This window comes from Borostomias antarcticus (assembly GCF_949987555.1).
Source record: "Borostomias antarcticus genome assembly, chromosome: 19".
NCBI classification, from domain to species: Eukaryota; Metazoa; Chordata; class Actinopteri; order Stomiiformes; family Stomiidae; genus Borostomias; species Borostomias antarcticus.
Window position 1 is genome coordinate 14481639 of NC_140252.1, and position 24926 is coordinate 14506564.

The 24926-nt window shown below is 50.3% G+C and overlaps 1 protein-coding gene across 1 annotated transcript in view; it reads left to right on the top strand.

Moving 5' to 3' along the window:
* The window catches only part of vta1 (vesicle (multivesicular body) trafficking 1), a 55280-nt gene extending 31200 nt beyond the window's left edge, over positions 1–24080 (top strand). The window contains exons 5-8 of the mRNA XM_084454007.1: positions 6089–6197; positions 15915–16220; positions 19530–19607; positions 22681–24080. Coding sequence (XP_084310133.1) covers positions 6089–6197; positions 15915–16220; positions 19530–19607; positions 22681–22826 — 639 coding nt within the window. The 3' untranslated portion in view covers positions 22827–24080. The remainder of the gene's footprint in view (positions 1–6088; positions 6198–15914; positions 16221–19529; positions 19608–22680) is intronic.
* Positions 24081–24926: the final 846 nt, after the last annotated feature.

Below are 24926 nucleotides of genomic sequence, written 5' to 3' on the forward strand. Positions count from 1 at the left end.
GATGATTCGACTCGTCGACTTTCAGGGGGCAGCCCTAAGTCCGCTGTTCACTGTATTTGCACTTCCGTGATCTTAGTCTGGACTGAACTGTCTCTGAACTGTCCCTCTCCTACCCTACTAGACACTACATTCACATGGTATTCTGTGTTAGAAAATACATTTCAGGTTGATCTGGAACTGTTATGTATCCACACTCCACTGTTCCATGTTCTCTATGCCTCTGTTAGACAGTCCAGGCCGACAGAACTCCAAACATGGAACAAGTAAAGGAATGGAAAAGGTCTATTATAGACTGATTAGTCTGACAGCTCAGCACGTAGCCTAAACGAAACAGATCCTAACGTTGGTCACAAGCCAGAACAGTGAACATGAGTGGAAACGTAATATTTTCTGAATGAATATGAATATGTGAAATGTTTAAGGTTATTTATTGAACTCCCAGCATTCTGTACTCTGAATTCTTTGAAAAGTAGATTGATACTTTCTTTAAATTCTGGAAATCCCCCAAAAAACAACTCTCCAAATTGTCCGGCAAAGTTGCAGTGTGCACTAGTCAGTTTTTGCTTGTGTCGTGGCAACGAAAAAGCAAATACAGTTATTCTGTTCCTGCATGTGGAATGTCCAATTTGCAGCTACAGTACATTGTAGGATTCAGTGTAATATGATACATTATGCTCCATCTGACCATTGGATTTCATTCACCCTGTTTCTCGTTCCCAGGGTTGTTCAATGCAGGCTCGACTAATGAACATGGAAAACCAAAGCGCAGCTGTGTGAAGCTTTTCAGGGCTGGATATTGTTCGCCTGTGCTATTCAGAAATACTCATTCAATCTGACGTGCTAGCCTCTAAGCATGTGCACAAACTACAAAGTCGAAACGTTGAGAGCTCAGTGGTCAAATCTACAGTTGATCCCCATCGACTCCCCACCTAAGGGCATGACTAACTCAGCATACAGTATGACCTAGCCATACACATACTGTACACATACAGTATATGACCTAGCCATCCTCTATCTCTGATCTAAAATAAGTAATCTGGTCTTTGTTGTGAAATATGACAACTATAACTTAGCTATAACATCTATAACTGATAATTGCACCCAATGCACCTAACCTCGATACTAACCTACTACTAACGAGAACCATAACATGGATTAACATGGATTTAGAAAGTGGATGGGCTCCTGACTAGAATAGACTATACTTTTACTGAGACACCAAGCATAGTTTTTTTTATGTACAAAGCAAAATGTACTTGGCAATGAGAAAATGAAAAAAAAAAAGAGCTGTGGCGAGCGCCCCCAGGTGGTGGGGTTTGGTACATGTGTGACGGACATACGAATGAACGTACAAACAAATGAACTAACTAACTAACTAGCGTACACTGGTCAATCGAAAGTCCCTGCCACTGGGGGGGGCGACAGTGAGTGTCTGATCAAGGGGTTTAGGGGGCAGGGGCTAGGGAGTAAAGGGCTAGGGTGGGAGTAGGGGCTTGGTACTATAGAGGGCTAGGAGGTGTAGGGCTAGGACTGTTATCTAGACAGGGCCACTGTCTGTCTGGCCAATAACCAAGCCTACTGCTCTTTAGCCTCTTCAAGCTTCTCCATGGTAGCAGATGTCTCCTCTATACAGTCAAGTGGCCTGTGGCTGGCCAACACACAAAACACTTGCAAACGCACGCGCACACACACACACACACACACACACACACACACACACACAGACAAGTGGTTCATTGAGAGATCCCTCTCCCTATCCTCTCACTTTTTATCTCTCTCCCTGAGGGGGGTAGCCATGCCTTCTCTGCTCTAGTCCACCCCTAGAACATAGAACAAACAGTAGAGGCCTTATTGCACTGCATCCATGTTTGGCCAAGTTGCGTATTTTGTATAATATGCCGTCTAATGAATTTGCAACAATAACAAAGATCAATTTACCATCAACAAAAAGAAATGTGAATATCTTGCAGTGGAGATAAATTGGCTTTACACCAGTGGTGGCTGGTGACTCAAAAAACTGAGGAGGACAGGAGGACGAGTTGCCGACAGTTTGCGCCTCCAGCCAATCTGCGCACCTGCCTATGCCGTAGCCTGACGTGCACCTCGTAGCTAACGTTACCGGCTATAGCCAGCCAGTGGAACTGTCGTGTTCAGACGGCTCTAGCTCAAAAAGTATTTATGTCAGCTTAGATATTTAGATGGCTAGAATCAAGACAAATAGACGAACAGTTTGATGTATAATATGTCCCATAATACTTTCGGATGTATTATATTATGGAGCTACGAACACACAAAAAGTCTCCAATGGCACAGGGAAGAGAAACACAGATATCAACGCCGACTCAGTCGGCCTTCACTGTGGTAAATCTGGAATCTGGCCAAGCATTTTGTGAATAATTTTCTGTTTGCATCCAGGGAGAGAGACGGTCATGGGTGAGACTATCCGCCTGAAATCTGTTGTCCACAGCAAAGTGTAATGAGACCCTTTGAGACCCCTAGAGCTCTCTCCCTCCCTCTCTCTGTCCTTCTCCCTTTCTCTGTCTCTCCCTCTCTTTCTCTCTCTTTCTTCCTCTCCCTCTCTCTCTCCGTCCCTCTCCCTCCCTTTCTTTCTCTCTCTCTTTCTCTCTCTCCCTCTCTTTCTCTCTCTCTCTCTCTCTCTCTCTCATGATATACTATTGATTGCTCTGGCTGTTCCCCTCAGGGAATCCTTAGTTTCAGATATGAATTTTGGAAGTTGTGTAGGCAGGTAAGAATCTCTAATTACTTTATATTTCAAGCAGGAGAGAAGTACAGGAGAATACTTTGCACCTTGGTTTTAAAAGGCAGGTGCGTAGGAGAGGGACACATTTTTGAAATGTTGTCTTCAATCCTGTCACGAACCCTTTTTTGTCGATTTTAAAGTGGTACAGATTTATAGATGACATATTTTGAATTTTGAAGGGATGTTCGGATGAACTGACAGGATTTGTGACTTTTGACAGTTTTGACAGCACCTTGCAATATTAATAGTAATATTTTGGTTTCTTACATGTGGGTCATGAAAAACAACAGGAGGACCGGCGGCGGAGGTGTTTACCTCCCACTCCGCACGCCAGATGTGGTCCGCCCATCCTGCCTCGCTGATGTTAAGATCTCTGCATTGCTGCAGGAGATCCCGTGCGGCAGGCACAAAAGGATGTCTCGATTTGAGACGCCGGGGAGCCTCAGCTTTTGCAGTGAGCCTGTCGTGGAGCAGGTGGTTAGGCTCCACGATTCGGCGCTGTATGGCAGGAGTGTTCCGTCGGTGTGCACTCGGAGCTCACGTTTCTCTTCCTTGTTGTTAAGGTGGAAGGCCACCGACAACATCTTTGCCTTGCTGAGCTTCAATCTCCATTTTCGGAGGTATGCAACTAGTGTCTGCATGTCCTCGCTCAGTGTCTCCTCCACAGCCTGCCAGTCTCCAGCTGAGTACACCAGCGCAAGGTCATCTGCGTAGGCATACTTCCTGGAGACTGTGGTCAGCAGGTCATAGGTGTTGATGTTATAAAGGAGGGGGGTCAGGACAGATCCCTGGGGGACGCCATTCTTAAGGCGTCTTAACCTGCTTCGCTGTCCGCTACCGGTGGTGAGAGTGAAGCTGTAGTTTCGGACAAGCTCCATGATCATGCTGATCATGTGCCTTTCTGGCAGCAGGCAGAGCAGCTTGCAGGTGAGGCCGCGGTGCCATACGGTGTCGTAGGCAGCCGTCAGGTCTATAAAGACGGCTCCGGCCTTCTTTTTAGCCGATAAGCTGTCCTCGATGTCTTGAGTCATCAAAGTGACTTGATCTATGGTCGATCTCTCACGCCGGAACCCGGCCTGCTCTGTGGGAGCAGCGGTCGATGATTGGTTCGACGCGGGCGTAGATGAGACGCTCGAGGATCTTGAAGGGGATACATAACAGAGAGATGGGGCGGTAACTCTTGGGGTCCCCTTCAGGCTTGTTCGGCTTAGGGATTGTGACAACTAGGGCTCTTCTCCAGATTTTGAGGATGAGTTGGCGCAAGCAGGAAGAGAGGAATGCTCTTAACCAGGACTTCAAGACAGGTGGACATGGAGTATAAGCTACGGGCAGATAGAATCAGGACCCGGAGCTTTCCCTGGCTTTACATGCTGGAGGGCAGCAGCGAACTCCTCCGGTGTGAATTCACCGGAGATGTTACTGCCTGTTGTTGTTGTGGCCTTCTAGAGGTCTGACACTTCTTTTACCATGAGACGTGACAATTTGCGGTCTTTGCCCTCGTATGTCCCACTTTTCACAAATTGTGATGCGATTTTGTTTGCAGAGATAGGGCACTGACGGGGGGAGCGTCTAGACCTACCAGTGAGGTTGTTAAGGATGCTCCATGCCTTGTGGCTGGAGTGTGAGAAGTCAATGGGGTTAATGGCCTCCTCCCAGCGCTCTTGTCTCCTTTGGCTGAGTCTAGACAGCAGTGCTGAGGCAAATCTGTCTGACTCAGCTCCTGGGGGGGCCAGGAGGAAGGCACAGTAGGGACTCTCTCACTCCGCATCCCAACACGGTTTGTAGCTTTGGGACGTCCGCATGGGATGGATTTTTTGGCCGCTTTCACCAGTATGCCACAGAGTTCCCGGTACGCCTCGTCCACGTTGTTGGTGTTAGGTGGTGGAAGGCACCTCGTGGATCTATGGGTAAGGAGGCGGTAGCATTTCCAATTGGCCTTTCGGAAATGTCATCGCTTCACTGGCTCGCTCACGATTAGGTCAACGAGTTTAGGCATGGTAATCAGCGATGGTCGATGTTGGGACCGCAGGAACTTTGTTTCAAAGTTGGCAGACTTTGCTTCGCGTACGGTTACTTCGCTACTGAAGGGGGGCACCATGAGAAGGTGTCTGCCTCGCCCCCCTACCTTTTTATAATGATTTATTTGAAGGCTCTTTTCAGGGAGCCATGTAATAAGTGCTATTCATTTTTCAATTAGTTTTATTATTGTGTCTTCATTCTTCACATTGGCACTGACTCTGAGCTACACCCTATTTAAGAAGGCTCATTGTGTTTTCACCGCTTCTCTGATGAAGGCCTTTTACGGAAATGTACAACAAGGAAATTGAATTGCAAGTCAGACATCGTGCGCAGTATTTTTTAGCTACTTTTTATTCAAGCATCAGAGAGGGAAATGGCCTTTTTTTCTTCTTTAAAAAAGTCTCTTTCTCTCTGCCTCTCTCTCTTTCTCTCTCTCTGCCTCTCTCCGTCACACCAGGCCAGACAATGAGTCCTCTCAGTACCCCCACCCGCCCCCCCCCCCCTGGCCACTTTTCTCCCCAGGCACGTCACCATGGTCAAGGGAGATAGGATTTCTGACACACACACACACACATACACACACACACACACACTAGACACATGCCTTCACACACTCTCAACACACACACACAGAGGAGCACCAGAGGGCTGGAGACAGATTCAGAGTCAGATTTGGGGGTGGGAGTGGGGGGGGGGGGGGGGGGGGCGTGAGAGAGAGAGATTGTCAGATTGAAAAAGAGCTGTTGAATGGACTGAGGAGGAAGTTGTTCCTGGCTAATCTCATCTGTCAGGAGAACTATCCCCTCTCGCAGGAGCGTAGCACCGCTGTCTTCACACACACACACACAGATTACCACAGATTAGCCTGTCTCTTTGACAGAATGGCAGTTTCGTGGGGAGGAGTGCCCGTCGTTCGATTCAGACCTCGATTCTATCGACGTGGCTCTGAGGTCGTTACGAATTGACTGGGCCGCGACCCCTAGCGATTTCCGGGCCTCAGAGCTCAGGAAGCGTGCGAGCGGGCAAAACGGCTGTCGTTGGGAGCGCGTTACTGGTCCCGTGGCAATATCAGTCTCCCGACTCATATTGGGACCAGGAGGCCCAAGGAACACGGCGCCAGTCTCACCTGAGCCCGTCCTCCTCCTCCTCTTCCTCCGCCGTAGGCTACGCCGTCGCTCCGCATTAACCCTCATCCCTTGTTTTGTTTTTTCCCCCTTTTGCGGTTACGTCTCCTCCCCCTCCCCGATCTGCCCCCCTCTTTCTGATTTGCTCTTTTTGCCTCTGTCTCTCCCTCCCACCCCCTCTCAGAACCAGCAGCACAGGAAGTACGCACGATGGAAGGCCACCTACATCCACAACTGCCTGAAGAACGGAGAGACTCCTGAGGCCGGGCCCGTGGGCTGGGAGGAAGCATATGGTACGGCCCGATATTATGCCAGACACGCCAATGCGCGCACACACACACACACACACACAAACACACCCGCTCACTAAACGCCTCAGATCCTGGCCGGGTTGTCGCATTGTGTGCCTTATCAGGTCTTAGACTACAGCAGTAGAGATCTTCGGCTCATGGTGTGTGTGTGTGTGTGTGTGTGTGTGTGTGTGTGTGTGTGTGTGTGTGTGTGTGTGCGTGTGCGTGTGCGTGTGCGTGTGCGTGTGCGTGTGCGTGTGTCTGTGTGTGTTTTTGTATGTGCGGGAAATAGCTGATATTTGTTTTCTGACTCTATTCAACACCTTATCTGCTGTGGATCCGGGGGGTAGGTGCCTGTCAGACTCCAATCAGCGTAAGTTGTAGCGTGTTGCTCTAACATTACTCAGCCTTTTGGGTAAAGGTCACAGTCTTTGCGTGTGTGTGTGCGCGTGTGTGTGTGCACTCGCGTGTGCATGTCCACATGCGTGTGTGTGGTAATTGAGATCCCATGGTATTCCATCTGTGTTGGACCGCAGGTTAGAGTATGATCAGAACCAGAGGCGGACAGACATTACCAGACTCACGCCATCTTCCCTGTTTACATACACATTCATTGCAAACAGTGGACCAGGTGCTGCTGCTGGCTATGGTGCAGGCTAGATGTAGCGGGGGCTGCATGTGGAGGATAAATGTGGAGACTAGATGTAGAGGCTAGATGTAGAGGCTAGATGTAGAGGCTAGATGTGGAGGCTAGATGTGGGGGCTAGATGTAGAGGCTAGATGTAGAGGCTAGATGTAGAGGCTAGATGTGGGGGCTATATGTAGAGGCTATATGTAGAGGCTAGATGTAGAGGCTAGATGTGGGGGCTAGATGTAGAGGCTAGATGTGGGGGCTAGATGTAGAGGCTAGATGTGGGGGCTAGATGTGGAGGCTAGATGTGGAGGCTAGATGTGGAGGCTAGATGTGGGGGCTAGATGTAGAGGCTAGATGTGGGGGCTAGATGTAGAGGCTAAATGTGGGGGCTAGATGTAGAGGCTAAATGTGGGGGCTAGATGTAGAGGCTAAATGTGGAGGCTAGATGTGGAGGCTAGATGTGGAGGCTAGATGTAGAGGCTAGATGTGGGGGCTAGATGTGGAGGCTAGATGTAGAGGCTAGATGTGGGGGCTAGATGTAGAGGCTAGATGTAGCGGGGGCTGCATGTGGAGGCTAAATATGGAGACTAGATGTAGAGGCTAGATGTGGGGGCTAGATGTGGAGGCTAGATGTAGAGGCTAGATGTGGGGGCTATATGTAGAGGCTAGATGTGAGGGTCTAGATGTAGAGGCTAGATGTGGAGGCTAGATGTGGAGGCTAGATGTGGAGGCTAGATGTGGAGGCTAGATGTGGGGGCTAGATGTGGAGGCTAGATGTGGGGGCTATATGTAGAGGCTAGATGTGAGGGTCTAGATGTAGAGGCTAGATGTGGAGGCTAATTGTGGAGGCTAGATCAGGTCCTTTGATGTATGTAGGAAAATCCTCAACATGTTTCTGTGTTAGCGAGTACCATTTTCTTGGCTGTCGATTAGCCGATCAAAGCAGCGGACACTAACAGGATGAACAAACTGACTGGGAGGGCAGCCACTGTACTGGGGGTCAGCCTGGACTCAGTGGCAGTAGTCGCGGAGAGAAGAATGCTGGCCAAACCGAAGGCCATCATGGACAATGTCTCCCATCCTCTCCATGACACACTGGTCAGGCAGAGGAGCACCTTTATGCTGCGTTCCTTTTGTGTCAGAGCTCTGGATTTTCCACCCGGGACGACGTCATATCCCACTTGTATGCATTCCAGAAACAAAAAATCCTTGTCGTTCTAACCAGGTTGTATCGATGTATTTGATGATGATCTTGACATCGACCGCGGTAATCCCGACGTTTCCGATACAAAAGGAACGCAGCGTTAGTGGCAGACTGACTGTGCCACAGTGTTCCACTGAACGCTTCCGTAAGTCCTTCCTGCCCGCTGACGTCACACTTCTTAATGCATCCCCTGACTGGCGGGATGCCATGGAGGGGACATTTTAATTAAAGTTATCTCATTCTTAACTGACATTTTACATTGAACTGATTTTTTTTTATTTTTAGATTATCAATCTGTCTGTCTGTCACTCTGTCTGTCTGGCCCTCCGTCCGTCCATCTGTCTAGATGTGGGGCTAGACATAGAGGTTAATGCAGGCGGATGCCCCACACAACTGGATCACGGAGGACTTGACTGGCAGACCACAGTATGTGAGCTTTCAGCACTGTGCGTCAGAGAGAGTGGTCTGCAACGCTGGAGCCCACCAAGGGACAGTTCCCGTACTCTATAATTGGATGACTCCGCTATTGTTGTGTGTGTAAGAAAAGGACAGGAGGAGGAATACAGAGTCCTTGTGGAGAATTGTCGTTGGGTGCTGTGCGCAGAACCACCTTCAGCTCAACGTGGGGAAGAACAGGGAGACGGTGGTGGACTTTAGGAGAAAGAAGGCTCAAGGTGGTTCTGTCATGCCTACAGTAGGGGCTCACATGGACAACAGGCTGGAACGGACAGGAAACACCAAGGCCATCTACAAAAAAGGTTCGGGGTCGACCCTACTTCCCGAGCAACGTGTTCTACGGTAGCAATCTGTGGTAACGAGCGCCATCCTCTTCGCGGTCGCGCGCCGGGGCAGAAGCGTCGAAGCGGCGGACGCCAACGGGACGGAGAAGCTGATCGGGACGGCCGGCTCTGTACCGGGCGGTTAGCCCGGACTCAAGTCGCAGTAGTTGCGGAGAGGAAGAACGCTGGCCAAACTGAGGACCGTCACGGACGACACCTCTCACCGTCTACACCACACTCTGGTCAGGCAGAGGTGCACCTTCGGCGACAGACTGATCCTGCCACGGCGCAGTGCTGAGCGCTCCCATAGGTCCCTCCTTCCAGCTGCTTATAAGACTGTTCAATGCATCAAACCTCGACTGGCTGGACACCAAGGACCCGAGACAGCTTGGAACGGATAAAGACCAGATTGTCTTGGTGCTCAGATGCTTTCTTGGTCATGACAAGTACCTGATGTGACTCACAGTTTTGTTTTCATGGTAACACTGTAAACAAGACTGATCGGGCCATTTTAATCCCCCTTCACGTGTCTTTGCACCATATTGTTTGTTTCGTGCTTGTGTTTTTATGTACAGCTACATCAAAGGAATTTATAAAAATTATTAAAATGTCGATCTATCTGTCATCTATCTAGATGTGGAGGCTACATATGGAGGCTAGATGCAGAGGCTTTGTATGGAGAATAGAGGCTCGACATGGAGGCTAGATGGCCCAGTTAGGACACCGTAGCTGGACTTGGGTGGTTTTAACTGTAGAATCCTCTGCCCAAGTTGAGGTGATGATGTAAGGGGATGTGGTAGAGGATCCCACATTCTCTATGTATGTATGTATGTGATAAGAAGCAGACATGCGAGACGTGTGTGTGTGTGTGTGTGTGTGTGTGTGTGTGTGTGTGTGTGTGTGTGTGTGTGTGTGTGTGTGTGTGTGTGCGTGTGTGCGTGTGTGCGTGTGTGCGTGTGTGCGCGTGCGTGCATGTGCGAGCGAGCGAACAAGTGTGAGCTTGAGTCAGAAGGTTTGGGGGTGTTCATGTGGGTGCGTATGGGTGTAACTATCTGAATACTAGCATGTGTGTGTGTGTGTGTGTATCTGCCAGTGCGTGTGTGTGTGTGTGTGTCGCCCTGCTTCTCTCCTCTCCTCTTCTAACATCTGCTGGGCGGGTGGGGTTTGACCTGACCGGCGCGTGTCAGCGATGATGTCATCTGCCGGGGCCCGCGGCTGCGTCCTTGCCGAACGCCGAAACAGAACAAGGGAGGGAGGGGGGTCACTGTGACTTGTGTCCTCTCTCTGTTATGTCTCTCTGTCATCTCGACTTTCTCTCTCTCTCTCTCTCTCTCTGTCTCTCTCTTTGTGTCTCTCAATTAAATTTTGGTTCGGGGACTCTTTCGCTCTACCACTATCCCTTTCTTTCTCCCTTTTCACTCTCAATTCAATCTTGCTGCATTGTCATGACAAGATCGCATATCTCTCCTCTCTCTCTCTCTATTTTTATATTTTTGTCACAATGCAGATCAATCAGGCTCGCACACACTTGTGTTGCTGGTTCATCTCGAGTCCGCCTGCTCGCTGTCTGGGCCTCTCTGCCAAGGCTGACTGGGTCGTTCCCGCTACTGATTATTTCATCATGTGCGCGCACACTCTGCCTCGCTCTGGCTCTCTCTCTCTCTCTCACTACCTTCCCCCCTCTCTTTATCTCTCTGTTCTCTGTCTTTCAATTCAACTCAATATGCTTTAATTGCACTAGTGCCAGGTGAACAAAATTGCAAAATTGAACAAAAGTGTCAATAATAGCGCCGACACTACAGTATGTTCTCCAAGTATCTGTATCCAAGTATCTGTCTGTCTCTCCTCTTTCTGGCTGCTGTCCCTCACCCCTCCTGTCCCCTCTTTCTCCAACCTCCCCCCCATCTGCTCCACTCCCTCTCTCTCTGCCCTGCTGTAGTTCACAGTCTCACATCCGGATTGTATCAGCGGATAATTGGGCTTCTGCACGTCTGTCAATCCTTATGGCTGACTACAGACTCACTCAGAAAGTCACGCATACATGCACACACACGCACACACACACATACACACACACACTACAAGGAGGTAGCAGATATTATATCTGATGTTGGATTTGTGTCGGGTGGTTGGTCAATCATTTTTATTTACTCTGTTGATGACATGAGGCTGACAGTATTTTCTCTGTCACATTGGATTAGATTCGCACGTCCATTTTTCTTAAAAATGGATCCACTATGCTTTGATCATTGTTTTGGCAGGATAAATGTTTTTCTTGGCAATATTGCGTGAAAAAAGGCAGTTTAGTTAAGCTGCAATACCTCCGCCGATCAATCTAGCAGCTAAACCAGCTCTTCCCCCCCGGACAGAAACAGAAAGCTGTGTTTAGTTTGATCCTCCCAGATTCTCCCTACTGGTATCCCCCCTCGTTCCTCACCTCGTCTCCTTCCTCCTCACGTTTTTTTAATTTGATTTATTCATTTTGCAGACAGAGGCGACTTAGAATAGACCTTTCCGACCTGTCAGTCACTCAGAGAATAATAACCAATAAGGTTGCTTGATTTCTTAAGACCACGCCTCTGATGTCCTGCAAACAAAGCTTGTCCCGCGTTGTATTCATAGATTAGACATTACTTTGAAGAAAATGGTTCTTAAAAGATGCAGAAAACCGGCCTGCAGGGTGCTGTACCATCATGTTATAAGAAAACAAGCTGTACGATACTCCACTCCTCCCTCCACACATCAGTTTACAACAGCGGCGACACAGAAAGCTAGGTGATGTACAGAAGCTAATTAGCCAGTAGCTAGTAGTTAACAGATCATTCTCACAGGCTTGTTTTTTAAGAATGGATGCCACTACCTTACTCACCCTGCTTTACATGTGCAGTAACTCCACGATTTTGTCCTGATGAGTTTCAATCTGGAGTTTGTGAGGCGCCTGTGCCTTCCGCACCTAGCATCAACTCGTATGATGTCACCTGCTCCGTCCGAAATCCTAATCTCATTGATATATCCTTGTGTAAAATAGTTCTGGCCTTTCTGTAGAACTCTCTTAGACAAAGTAATGGCATTTGTCCAATACCACCAATATTGTCAGGAATCCTTAAGAATCATCAGGTACTGTATGTGCTGTTCTCTAGACATTTTATTAACTAAGCTTGTGGGGCATAACAACAGTAACTGGGGGGGGGGGGGCGGAACTTGCTGCCTGAATAGGAAAGGTCTATTAGCTTGAGCTTGGGGTTGAGGTTAAGTGCTTTACTCAAGGGCAAAACAGTAGACAGTGATTGATAGGAAAGGTCCCGAGCCAGCCGTACTTCACTGCTCGTCTCCCTGTGCCTCTCCCTTCCTCTCCTCTCCTCTTCCCTCACCTTGCTCCTCCTCTCCTCTCACTCCTCCTCTCCTCTCCCCTCGCTCCTCTTCTCCTCTCACGCCTCCTCTCCCCTCACTCCTCTTCTCCTCTCACTCCTCCTCTCCTCTCCCCTCAGCTCCCTCCTCCTCTCCTCACCCCTCCTCCCCACTAGCGGTTATAGGCAGTTTTACCTGGGGTGGCAAGAGGGTGGCTGGGTTTCCAACTTGGGGTGGGGTGGGGGGAGCAGAGGTTATCTCTCCCATACATATAGGGTGGCAACTGGGGTAGCAAGGCCTTACTCAGGGGTGGCATTTGCCACCCTTGCCAGTCGACAACCCGGAGGAACCGCCACTGTCCCTCCGCCACCTCCCGTACAGCGTGTTTCCAGGTCTGCCTGTCAATAGAACGCCATTGTCTTTGATCTGTAGGAAAAACTATGTCACTAAGATAATGTCCTTAAAACAGCTGAGCGTAACCTGAGCCATGAGCAACTCACTCGAAACTCGTCCTATAGGGCGCGAACGCCGAGGACGTCCCGTATCGGAGCAACGCCAGCATGTTACAGAAGAGAGGTCAGGTCCTTTTTTAACTCGGTAGATTCGGCCGTGTGTGTGTGTGGATCAACTGTTCTGTGTGGTAGGTCTCTGTGGTCATCAGAATAGTTCCTAAGCGATGTAGCCCAGTTTGTACACATAGCTGGGGCGGGTTGGACGCCAGCCCCCCGCCCACAGGCAAGTATAGTATCACTGGTCTGTAGCTCCTCTTCAGCTATATCTAGAGTGTGTTGAGTGTGCTATGTCTAGTGTGTGTTGAGAGTGTATGATCGCTTGCATCTAGTGTGTGTATGCGTGTGTGAGCTTGCGTCTGGAGCTTGCTCTGTCGAGATTGTGTGTCTTACGAGTGTTTGTGTCTAGACTGTGTGCTAGTCGAACGAGTGTGTGTGTGTGTGTGTGTGTGTGTGTGTGTGTGTGTGTGTGTGTGTGTGTGTGTGTGAGCTTGCGTCTGGAGCTTGCGGTGGTCTCTGTCGAGATTGTGTCTTACGAGTGTGTGTGTCTAGACTGTGTGCTAGTCGAACGTGTGTGTGTGTGTGTGTGTGTGTGTGTGTGTGTGTGTCTGTGTCTGTGTCTGTGTCTGCGTCTGCTCCTGGCACTCAGTTAGTGGGTCAGACTGAATGTGCTGAGCACAGCTCCATCTATCCGTACTCATTAAACACTCTTCTCCTACTACCAGTCCTGGCAGACATCAGTCAGTGATTAAGGAGGCTACTGATAGAATGAACCTGCTCTCTCTCTCTCTCTCTCTCTCTCTCTCTCTCTCTCTCTCTCTCTCTCTCTCTCTCTCTCTCGCTCTCGCTCTCGCTCTCCTTCCCCCTCCCTCCCCCAGCTCTCCCTGACTGTGTCCAGGGGCTGATCTGGGACCAGCTGTAATCATACGGGCCTAGCCCTTTCTCATCAACTCTGGGTCTCGGAGCTTATCTGGGACCAGCTGCTATCCCACGGCCCTGGCCCCCTACTCGACCCTAGGCTGATCTGGGATCCCTCAGGGCGCAAGGCCTCAACCTCCCCCTCTAGTCCTCCGTGTGTCTCTGTAAAGGACTCTTGACTCTCTGTCCGTAGAGGGGTCTCGACTTCGTCTCCGTGGAGGAGTGTTGTCTCCGTGCCAAATCTAGTCCTGTTGACGTAAAGCCCTGGTGTTCCTTAAACCCTGCCACACCCGTTTTATCCGACCTCGAGACCCGTCACACACACACACACACACACACTCGGAGACAACAGACATTACATTTACATTTACAGTCATTTAGCTGACGCGTTTATCCAAAGCGACTTACAATAATTGCATCTAACGTAGGAAAAGTCAGTGTACTGCTACTCGCCAGAACTCACAAGTGCATCTCCTTTCTAAAACACGTGACTCAGAGCGTAACCTAGCGCCGAAGGCAGGACCGGAGAACCCAGAACACTCGCAACACGCGGCGTTTCCTTCCGACACGGATCCACGAGAAAACGTCTCCGCCGTCTGGTTCTGATCGATATCACGATCCCTGCCCATCACGTCATCACTCCGGGGGCGGGGCTCAGCCCGCGGACTGGCGGTGTCAAACGCGGTCGAGTCGGCATGTGCCCAGTTACGAATCGTAGTCTGGGAAAAATTAGATTATGTTTCTGTGTAATATAATAGTTTCTTTAAATTACATTTTGGCCGCGCGTAGGTGGGGATTTTTTCATTTTAATAAGTATAAAGATTTGGCACCATACCCATGAAATGGAATTTCCTCCTCTGCCGTGCTGGCTTTTACACACACACACACACACACACACACACACACACACACACACACACACACTCACACTATAATTACACTCTACAGCACAGCCTAAAGAGAATGTGCTTCCAATAGGAGAAGGTTTTAAACACTCGAGACACTTGCGTTGTGGTGAATTTGTTGACTTAACCGATTTAATCTGTCTAAACCGTCTCTGAAGCACCTCTGGGATGTTTGAAGTACCTCCGGGACCACCTCGTCTGTTAAGGTCTTATGATCACGCACCCGCCATTTCTTATCTGTCATTGCCATACCTGAAACTGAACGCTAGACAAAGGGACTCCACACATATGTCTCTGCTGTTTAAAGGTCGGGGGGGTTGGGAGGGGGGGCTATACCCCTCTTCCTGTTTAGAGGAGAGAGAGAGAGCAATTTAGATAAGTTGAGAGAGTGATCGCAGAGGAAGACCGAGAGAGACGAAGAGTAGTTGAGAGAGAGAGGTTGAGAGAACGGAAAGAGGCTTGGAGGGGGTCTTGAGAAATATGGAGAGCGAGAGAAGGGGATAGAGAAAAAGAGAGAAGAGTTGTAGAGAGAGAGAGAGGGGTTGAGAGAGAGGAGACGGCTGAGAAAGCAATATGGAGAGCGAGAGAGGCTGTGAAAACAGGGCGGGGGGGGGGGGAGGATGGCCGTTTGGGGACCTGTTGGAAATTAATTTAAAGCACACCCCAGGCGCTCAGACTGGCTGAAAAGCAACCTAAACTACGATACGATGATATATTGCCTCCATTAATAATACCCTCCTCTAATGGAGGCTCTGAGATTCTGGGCTCAGCTTGAGAGAGAGAGAGAAAGAGAGAGCAACAGTGAGAAGATAAGAGAGAGTAACAAAGAGAAGATGGAGAGAGAGTAAATCAAAGAGAGGGAGAGAGAGAGAGAGAGAATGTGTGGGAAACGGAGCCCGGATCGGCCAAGCTCCGACACGGAATACTATTGCCCTCTTCATTAAAATGGTTTCCAGTCGCGTGCTGGTTGTCTGCCGGCGTCTCTGATCTCTGTTTGACGGCGAGCGCAGCGCCGGCGTCTGAGGAACCGTGATCATTGCACACAGCAGGACAGGGACCGGCAGGCAGAGAGCAACTCCCCGCCCGACAGACACACTTTATGGCGGACGCTTTATAAGTTGGATTCCTCTATCAAAGACTTAACACACACACACACATACACCACACATACACACACTGTTACATAAAAGGTGAACATCAGGCATGTGTATGTCTATTCTCTTACTGTACATTATATGTCCCTCAAAATCCCTCTTCTGACTCTTTTGTCACAACAGGTTAAAATCTGACTTTGGGAAAGGAACTTACAAATGTGATGATCATAACAGTTACATTTGTCCTCCACCTAATATGCGTTTTGCTTTCTCTCTCTCTCTCTCTCTCTCTCTCTCTCTCTCTCTCTCTCTCTCTCTCCTCCTTCTAGAGGATGAATATGGAGCAGAGGGTGGTGCTTCATCCCAGGATCCCCAGTCTCCCCCCCACTCCCAGCCCTCCTTCAGGGGGTCTGACCAGGGCCCCGGGCCGGGGTACGGACCACCGGGGGGGCCGGGGGCGCCGGGGTTCGGGCCGGGGTACGGGGGCGCGGGGCCGGACTACGGAGGGCCGGCGGAGCCAGGGTTCGGGCCGGGCTCGGGGGCAATGGGCCCACCCTCCAACTACAACAACATCCACATCCCCCCAGGAGCCCACGCGCCAGCCAACACCCCTGCCGAGCTGCCCCCTCCCACAGGTATGGCACACACACACACACACACAGTTCCCATCCAGTGGCGCGGCAGACCTAATACTGCGGTGGTCCATTACAGCGGAAGTCTGAACTGGGCTGCATCTGCCACAGGCTCATCATGAGGCTACTTTAAATATTAATTGAGATGCAGTTATTAGCTTGACGAAGTGCACAAAGCAATTCCATCTGTTAACTAGAAGGGCACTCTGAGAGCGCAGGCCTTGTGGCCCCTGAATGCGTGTGTCCAGCAGTGGCATTAGGGTGCCGATATTTGGAGGCAACGAATGTCAAAAATATACTGGTGGAGCGCTGCCGTTGCAGTTCATGAGCAGTTGGGTTTGACACAGCTGGGGTCAGCCGAACGGATGCTCTCCAGCTCTGCTCGCACTCTGAGGTATCTCACCTAGCTAGCTAGCTAGCTATGACAGATCCGACTGCAGTAATCTAGTGCTAGCTAGCTACGAGCATAACTAACGTTAGTTAATTGAAAGCGGTTGATCTTCGCCATCATGCCATGATTCAATTATATATCCATTTTTAAGGACGTTTCTCCCCTTATCCCCGTTAATTTCAAAACCTTCTACAAAGCAAAGTGATTCACAAAACGATCAGCTAAACACGTTTTTCTAGCACCCCCGAAAGGGACGCAGCCATGATGTTTTGCGAAGTACGTGTATGTGCCGGTCTGGTCTATCTGGCAGTGTTAACCACAGTGGAAAATATTTTGTGGATCCACCTCGTGATTTGGATCTGCTTCAGAATTATTTTATTCCTTGGCCCATGATACACCCCTCAAGTTTCATGAACATCGGTCTAGTTCTGTACTTTTTTTACGGTATTTTGCCGAAAGACAGACAAACACACAGCACTGAAAACATAACCTTGTCCTGGGTGGAGGTAATTAAACTCTTGTGTGTCCTTTTTTAAAGCTGCAACAATCCTATATTTTATTGAAAATAACATCTAATATTTAAACTAAGTGTCTGTGACCTTGTCCATATTTTAGTGCTTTGCCTTTTTACATAATATAACCATAAAAAAGTTAAATGAAGTGTCTGTGTAACAAATTTGTGGTAAAGTTTAGGGCTTTTTTAAGCTGTGTCTTATGATACAAATTGCGAACTAATGGGTATGCATGGTAATGGAGCCCGCAGTAAAGGCTCTGTGCACTGTTGGGCCGACCCACACACACACACATACACACACACACAGAATAGCTTCAGAATTGGTGTAACTTTTTGTCTGCTTATGCATTCAAGGCCAAGTTCTCACAATATTCCCCCGAAAAGTTCTGAGCCACGTCTACGGGCCGACACGTCTGGGCCGGGTCCCGTTGGATCCTCTCAGAGGGGGTCTTGAGAAAGCAATATGGAGAGCGAGAGAAGGGGATAGAGAAGAAGAGAGATGAAGAGTGGTAGAGAGAGAGAGAGGGGTTGAGAGAGAGGAGGCGGCTGAGGAAGCAATATGGAGAATGAGAGAGGCAGTGAAAACATGATGGCCGTTTGGGGACCTGTTGGAAATTAATTATAAGCACATCCCAGGCGCTCAGACTGACTGAAAAGCAACCTAAACTACGATGATATATTGCCTCCATTAAAAATACCCTCCTCTAATGGAGGCTCTGAGATTCAAAGCTCAGCTTGAGAGAGAGAGACAGAGAGAGAGAGAGAGAGAGAGAGAGAGAGAGAGAGAGAGAGAGAGCGAGCGAGCAACATTGAGAAGATAGAGAGAGAGAGAGGGTAACAGAAAGTTGTTGAAATGTTCTCCCGAAAAGTTCTGAGGGCCGACACGTCTAGACCGGGTCCCGTCAGTCCTTCTGCTAGCGGCGCTGTGTGCTTTGCGCTGGCTGAGAGCGGTGCGGTATGTTCCCGGCCGGGTTGGACCCGGGAGCAGCAGACAGTCCAGAAGGCACAAATCACGCTCTTCTCAAGAGCCGAGAGAAGCAGACGGGAAGAAGGACTAACGAGAGCTGCGCGATGATGAGCCCGTTCTCCCAGGCTCCTCCGCCGTTCGGCCAGACGCTGCCATGGCGACCGTTGCCTCACACTCAAGAGTCTGGCGGGGGGGGGAGGTGATTAGTAACACGGACCGAGACGCCGGCCCCCGGCTGGGATGTTTGTTCGAATGCGTTGTTATGACTATGTCATAGACCCGCTAGCCGTGTTGCCGACGATGGTGAGGGGCTCAGCTTTATCACAATGTGCTGTTGACACAGGCAGTGTAATAGGGGGGACAGCCCTTGGAGGGGGGTGGGGGGGGGGCTTCCTGCTTTCACTGGCTGGGAGGGAGGGAGGGGGGAGGTAAACTTACGGTAAAGGAGGGGTGAGAGCGTGTGTGTGTGGGGCGGGGGTGGGGGTAGGAGAACAGAGGGGACTGTTGAAGAGGGGGGGGGGGGGGGCGGGGGGGGATGTCAGTTCAGAGCTGGAGGTGTGACTATGAGGAAGTGTGTGTGTATGTGTGTGTGTCAGAGGTCAGAGTCATTCCCCCCGTAGCTCTGGGGCCCAGAGGAAGTGACTAATCTCCAACCTGACACTCCAGACCCGGCTCGCTAATTGAATCTGGGGCGACGATCGCACGTGCACACACGCACGCACCCACACGCACGCTGAGCACAAACCAGACCCAAACATGACGAGGTAATGCAAAACGAACACAGAGATTTCCCCTATGACCCCCCCAGTTCAGAGTGGTTCATATCAGACTCGTGCGGGGCCATTCTGTATGAGCTCTCTTGCGTTACAAAAACACACATTCCCAGTTTCACCTCAGCTCGGGTGGGAGAAAACACTTTTCTCTCCACGAGCCCAAGTCTCTCTCCGCACGCCGTCGGCTCCCAGCCCAGCGGTCGCGCTCTCAAACGGGCTCTCGCTCTCCCTCTCTCTCCCTCTCTTTCCCTCTCTCTCCCTCTCTCCCTCTCTTTCCCCCTCTCTCTCCCCCCTCTCTCTCCCTCTCTCTCTCCCCCATCTCTCCATCTCCCTCTCTCTCTCTCTCCCCTCTCTCTCCCACCCCTCTCTCTCTCTCCCTCCCTCCCCCCCCCCCCCCCCTCTCTCTCTCTCTCTCCCCCTCTCTCTTCTTCTCCCTCTCCTTCCAGCAATCATACCATTATCTCCCCTAGAGAACACGGGTCAGTGAGGGTGATTTGCAGGGGTCTTGAGTTGAGTGCTCTGACTTGCCAGTCGGTCGCTGGGGATGGGAGAGGCTGTGTATGTGTGTGTGTGTGTGTAGTGTGTGGGGTGTGTGTGTGGGGTGTGTGTAGTGTGTGTGGGGTGTGTGTAGTGTGCTCTAATGTTGTGTTCTCTGTGCTGTATGCAGGAGAGCCTGTCAGACCGGTGCCTGTCCCTCGCAGCACGCCCGCTGTCGACCCCGCTCTGCTCAACGCCAGCCAGGAAGGTGAGGGGGGCATCGTATATACTCTGTATATATATACATACATGTACATGCATATTTGATACATGTACACATACAGACACACACCCACACACACACACACACACACACACACACAGAAACTGCGTAGCCTCACCTGTCTGTTCACATACCAGTTACATGTATGCTGCCACTGGGGGGTCTGAATAAGGGCTGTGCATGCATGCGTATAGGTGTGTGTGTGTGTGTGTGTGTGTGTGTGTGTGTGTGTGTGTGTGTGTGTCTGGTATGAGAAGGGGGTCCATACAGTTGTGCTTGAAATCCTTTCAGTGTTCTCAAGGTTGGGAAAGAGCTTGAATTTTGAATCAAGGGCTTTGAACGTGCCGGGGGACTTTGCCAATGTGCAAATTATAGCCTAAATAATCCCGTCATAATGAATTGGCAAAACTGATTAAATTAATTAATTGAAGATAAGGTAATTAAACTTGATTGCCCTTGCCTGGCGCAGCCAATAGGAGCGGCTCTTCTGTGACCCGCCGGTGCCAGCTCGCCCCACAGGGAGACGCGGGGCGCGGAGATCATCATAAATCATTTGACGGGGCTGCCCTTTCAGCAAAAGCGGGCCGGAACGTCTGACAGCTTTGCGTTACGCTCGGCGCATTTGATATGAGACGGCTCGGGGGGGGAGTTTAGGGGGGGTGGCGAGAGCGGTGATCTGGAGAGGAGTTGAGAGAAGCGAGAACTTAGGGCTGGTGGAGGGGGCAGAGGGTGGTACAGTTATGGGTGAGGGTTGAGAAGGAGAGAGGGATGAGAGAGAGAGAGAGAGAGAGAGAGCATAATGACTGGCTGGCCTGGTGGTTGTGGCTCGCAGGGCTGTGTTCGAAGGCCCCTGTGTTATCTAGAGAGAGAGAAGAGAGAGACATAGAGAGAGGGAGAGAGAGAGAGAAACAGAGAGAGAGAGAGAGAGCGGGGGGTCCCAGCCCCAGGACTGGCCTGGCAGACGGGAGGGGGATAATTACACATCCCACTCTGCAGGAAACCCGGGAGGGACGCCGCCTGAATCGAGATGTAACTGAGGCGGTTTGGGACCGAGCTCCCGGAAATTGGGCTCTCTGGTAGCGCCGTCTGGGAATGGTCAGAATCCAGAATGTCACCTCCGAGAGGGCCGCGACGACGTCCCCTTGGTCTAACGGTAGAGACAGATTGGGCGAAACAGAGAAGCGGGGCTCGACCCCCAATGTGAGAGCCGATCCGTCAGAATACAGGCAAAGGGATCGTTTTTCGTTCTTTGTAAGCGAAGGCTTTAATAAAGTTTTGCAATTTAGTCGGCGTGACGGAGAACAGACGATGATGTGCTCTGATCTCAGCCGGTTTGTCGTCTCTGTTGGAGTCTGGGTCTGGAGAGAGAGAGAGAGAGAGAGAGAGAGAGAGGCACCCCACCTCCTCCCAGAACACGGCACATCTCCGCTGGAGCAGCTTATCCCCCGTCGGTTAAGCGAACGGAGCCAAGCTTATAAAGTTACCGCCGTGCCCACCGACCGACGTTCGCCCGCCGCCATCTGTCTCGACTTAGCGCAAGTGTTCAGGCGCTTGCCCAACCTGTCATTAACATGTACGGCTGTACGGTGGCCAACCGCAGACGAAGCTCTCTCATCATCAGGCTAATGCCAGAGAGCTGGAGGCTCGCGATGCCCTCCCGATCTCTCCCTCTCTCTCTTTCTCTCCCCTCTTTCTCTCTCCCTCCCTCTCTTTGTCTCTCTCTCTCACCGTCTCTCCCTCCCTCCCTCTCTCTCTCCCTCCCTCCCTCCCTCTCTCTCTCTCAGCCTCTCTCTCTCCCTCTCTCTCCCTCTCTCTCTCCGTCTCTCTCCCTCTCTCACCCTCTCTCCCTCCCTCTCTTTGTCTCTCTCTCACCGTCTCTCCCTCCCTCCCTCCCTCCCTCTCTCTCAGCCTCTCTCTCTCCCTCTCTTCTCTCCCGCTCTCGCTCCCACTCTGATCTCTTTCTTACTGTACCCCTCTCTCCCCCTCTTTTCGAATGGGAGTCCCAGTTGCACAATACATTACTGGAAAAGCTCTCTCCCCGTCAGCAGTTTTCAACAGCAAGAGAAACTGTTCAGGGATTGGCCAGAGATTATTGTGATCATTACGCGACTCGTTCTTTTCTCCTCAGATTTTTATTTTATTTTATTGACCCGCAAAATCTCACAGTTGTCAGTCTTCAGCTTCAGCGGCGAGGGGGCATTAAGTGTCCTACGTTATCTTACGCGCTCACGAAACCAGGAACGTACACATATGAGAAGCCATGTGAATATCGAGGAAATGGAGCGAGATGTGGGCACACGTGTCTAGACGAACACTGGTCTTTAGGATATATAAATAGTGTGTCGGTGCGGAGGCCGTGTCTCATATTCTGTTGATATGGCTCCGTGTGGTCAGGGTGTGTAGGACATGTTTTCAGTTAAGTATTGGGGGGTGGGGGGGGGGGGTTTCCTGGCGTTGACTCAGATTATTCATGATCTAATAGGGTGGGTCGGGAGGAGAGAGGAGCGTGTGTGTGTGTGTGTGTGTGTGTGTGTGTGTGTGTGTGTGTGTGTGTGTCTATGTGTGTGCGTGTGCATGCGTGTGTGTGTGTATTACCGTACTTGCAAAGAGAACTACAGTATCTCCTCCCTAATGACTTGCGACTACAATGACGACTCATTTGGCTTGAATCAGTTGAAGCCGTCTTCGGGAGTAACTCACACTTCACATTCCAGTTGAAGCACTTGTAGGGGCTACGCTCACCCTTAAAATAAACTCATTGGTCCGGAGTTAGGGAGGAAAAAACCCTGGCTTTATAAAAACCAGCCTCATGACTAACTCCCAGAGTTCTCGTCGACTAATCCCTACCACCCGTCACTCACTTCCTCCCTGAGCCTTAATCTCTTAATCTCTGCCATATGAAAACAAGTTTTGTCTGTTGATAAATCCCATTGCCCTGGTGTGTCTCCGCGTCTGTTCTGTCGTAAATACACCGTCACGGTCTAACCCCTCTGCGCCCCCTGCACCTTTCTCACTCCCTCTCCCTCTCCTCCACCCCTCCTCCACCCCCCCCCCTCAGGCGGCGTGCGTCTGACGGCGGAGGACTACACCCGGGCCCAGAAGTACTGCAAGTACGCCGGCAGCGCCCTGCAGTACGAGGACGTCGCCACCGCCGTCCAGAACCTGCAGAAGGCCCTCCGGCTGCTGACCACCGGGAAAGAATGAAGCCATTGTCCCTCCTCCCCTCCGTCGGCCCCCCCTCCTCCCTTCTCCCTCCTCCCTTCTCCCTCCTCCTCCTCCTCCCTGGGAGTGGTCACTTATCTCTGATCTGGCCCAGAAGGAACTAGGAGACCAACATTACCCCATACAGCCTCAGCTCCAAGCCCAAAAGCAGTCTTCAGTCCCCCAGCCTCTCTCCCTAAGCCCCCCCCCCCCCCCCCAAACCTCAGCTATCCTCAGCCACGGTCAGCCCTGTGCCCCGGCACTAGCCAGTCCTCGCCCCTTGGCTCTCTCCCCCCAAGAGTGCGATTCTGTCCAGAGCCAGGAAGTTACTGCCGTCCGACAACAATGGCCACTGTGTCTGTCTCTGTATTGCAAGCTGTCTTTGTGGTCGTCAACAGCTAGCGCCAGGCGCTAACGGCAAGATCTTAACGGAGTTCGCACACACGGACGCACACTCACACACACACACACAGACACACAGACACACACTCCTCATCCATAGTCCTCTGTACCTCATAATTGTTGACACAGATTGCTGACTGTAGGTTTTTTGAGCACTTGTGTAACACGCATATCTTTCCCTCTATAGTATATGCATGGGAGTGTGTGGCTGACACTCTGTTAACCGATGTCAATTAACCAATACTACTCTGTCGACTAATGCTTTAATACATGATCTTGGGGTTGAGGAAAGTGGGTCAAGCACTGTGTTCTCTAAGTAAACCTCCTTATCTATCTCCCTCGGGTGAAAATGAATGAATGAATATTGTTTTTTTCTGCATAGCTACGGAGTTTGAATAAATGGGTGGTTGGTCGCCTGATTTGAATTGATGGTATTGATTGTTTTGATTGATTTGCGGTCCGGTTGTATATAGTTTAGTTAGAGCTGTAGAAACAACACTGTCGGACTGGAGGCGGCGTGGACTCCTGGACTCGGGGGCGTGCGCAGGGGGAAATGGAGAAGTGAATGAGGCGTAATGTCACTTTAGTTCAACGGACTTCCCGTAGATACCAAACACAGTTGGTCCGTTTACTCAGCCTTAGGCTCATACTTGTCAAACGTTAAAAAGCGAATTTGATAAAGGAGGGATTTCCAGTTTAAAACCAAGCTTAACGTGCGTACAGGATGGCGCCATCTTGTAAATTAGATCAGGATTCAAGTATGCGATTGTCATCCCCTAAATGAGCTGATTTGTCCTTGCCTTTTACTTTTCTACATACTCTTTTGTTGAAGTTAGTTTTTTTTTATGTATATGAAATGAGACACCTTAAACCACTGATTAAAAAAGTCAGTTGAAGTGTTAACATTTATTGTTTGAATCTTTGTTCTTTTCATATTGAAACTGAAATACAACTGCATCTTACTGCAACAGCTGATCAGGGGTGTGTGTGTGTGCGTGCGTGCGTGCGTGCACACGTATGTGTGTTCTGACGTCACGATGTTTGACTGTTCTGTTGCTCTGGTCAGTGGAGTGTGATAAGAGCCACTCCTGGTTCCTCTCTGTCACTGTCAGAGTTTCCAGGTAGAGCTCTTTTTCGAGTCAGAAAAAAACATTTAGGATTCCAAACTGCGTCTTTAACGGACCGGAAAACAGTTGAACTCACGTTTTTCTTGTGCCTACCTATTGCTCCTTATCGCCACCTCTCTGCTGCTGCCTGTGGCCTGGAGAGACAGAGATGGAGAGGTACGGAGAGGGAGAGAGACGTAGAGAGATGGAGAGATAGGGAGAGGGAGAGAGACGTAGACAGAGTGAAAGGGCAGCAGCGATTATCCTCTAGCCAAGATGATCAGATAAAGACACACACACACACGCGTCTGATGCACAGCCCTGCCTTGAGTGGCTCAGCATCAAACAGCCTCTCGCCTGTGTGTGTGTAGGGAGACTGCAGTGTCTAACAGCTGCTACACCAGGGAGGATATCTGTATATCTGTTTACAGCCCACACCCATACTCCTTCATACACATGACGAGTACTTCAGCAGTTATGGAATTGATTTGAATTTAGTAGTGCTACTACTTTGACCTTCCTCTTCAAAATAACTTCAAGAACAGCTGGAGCGTTACAAAACAATGTGGCTCATTTTGGTAACTGATAAAGGGAC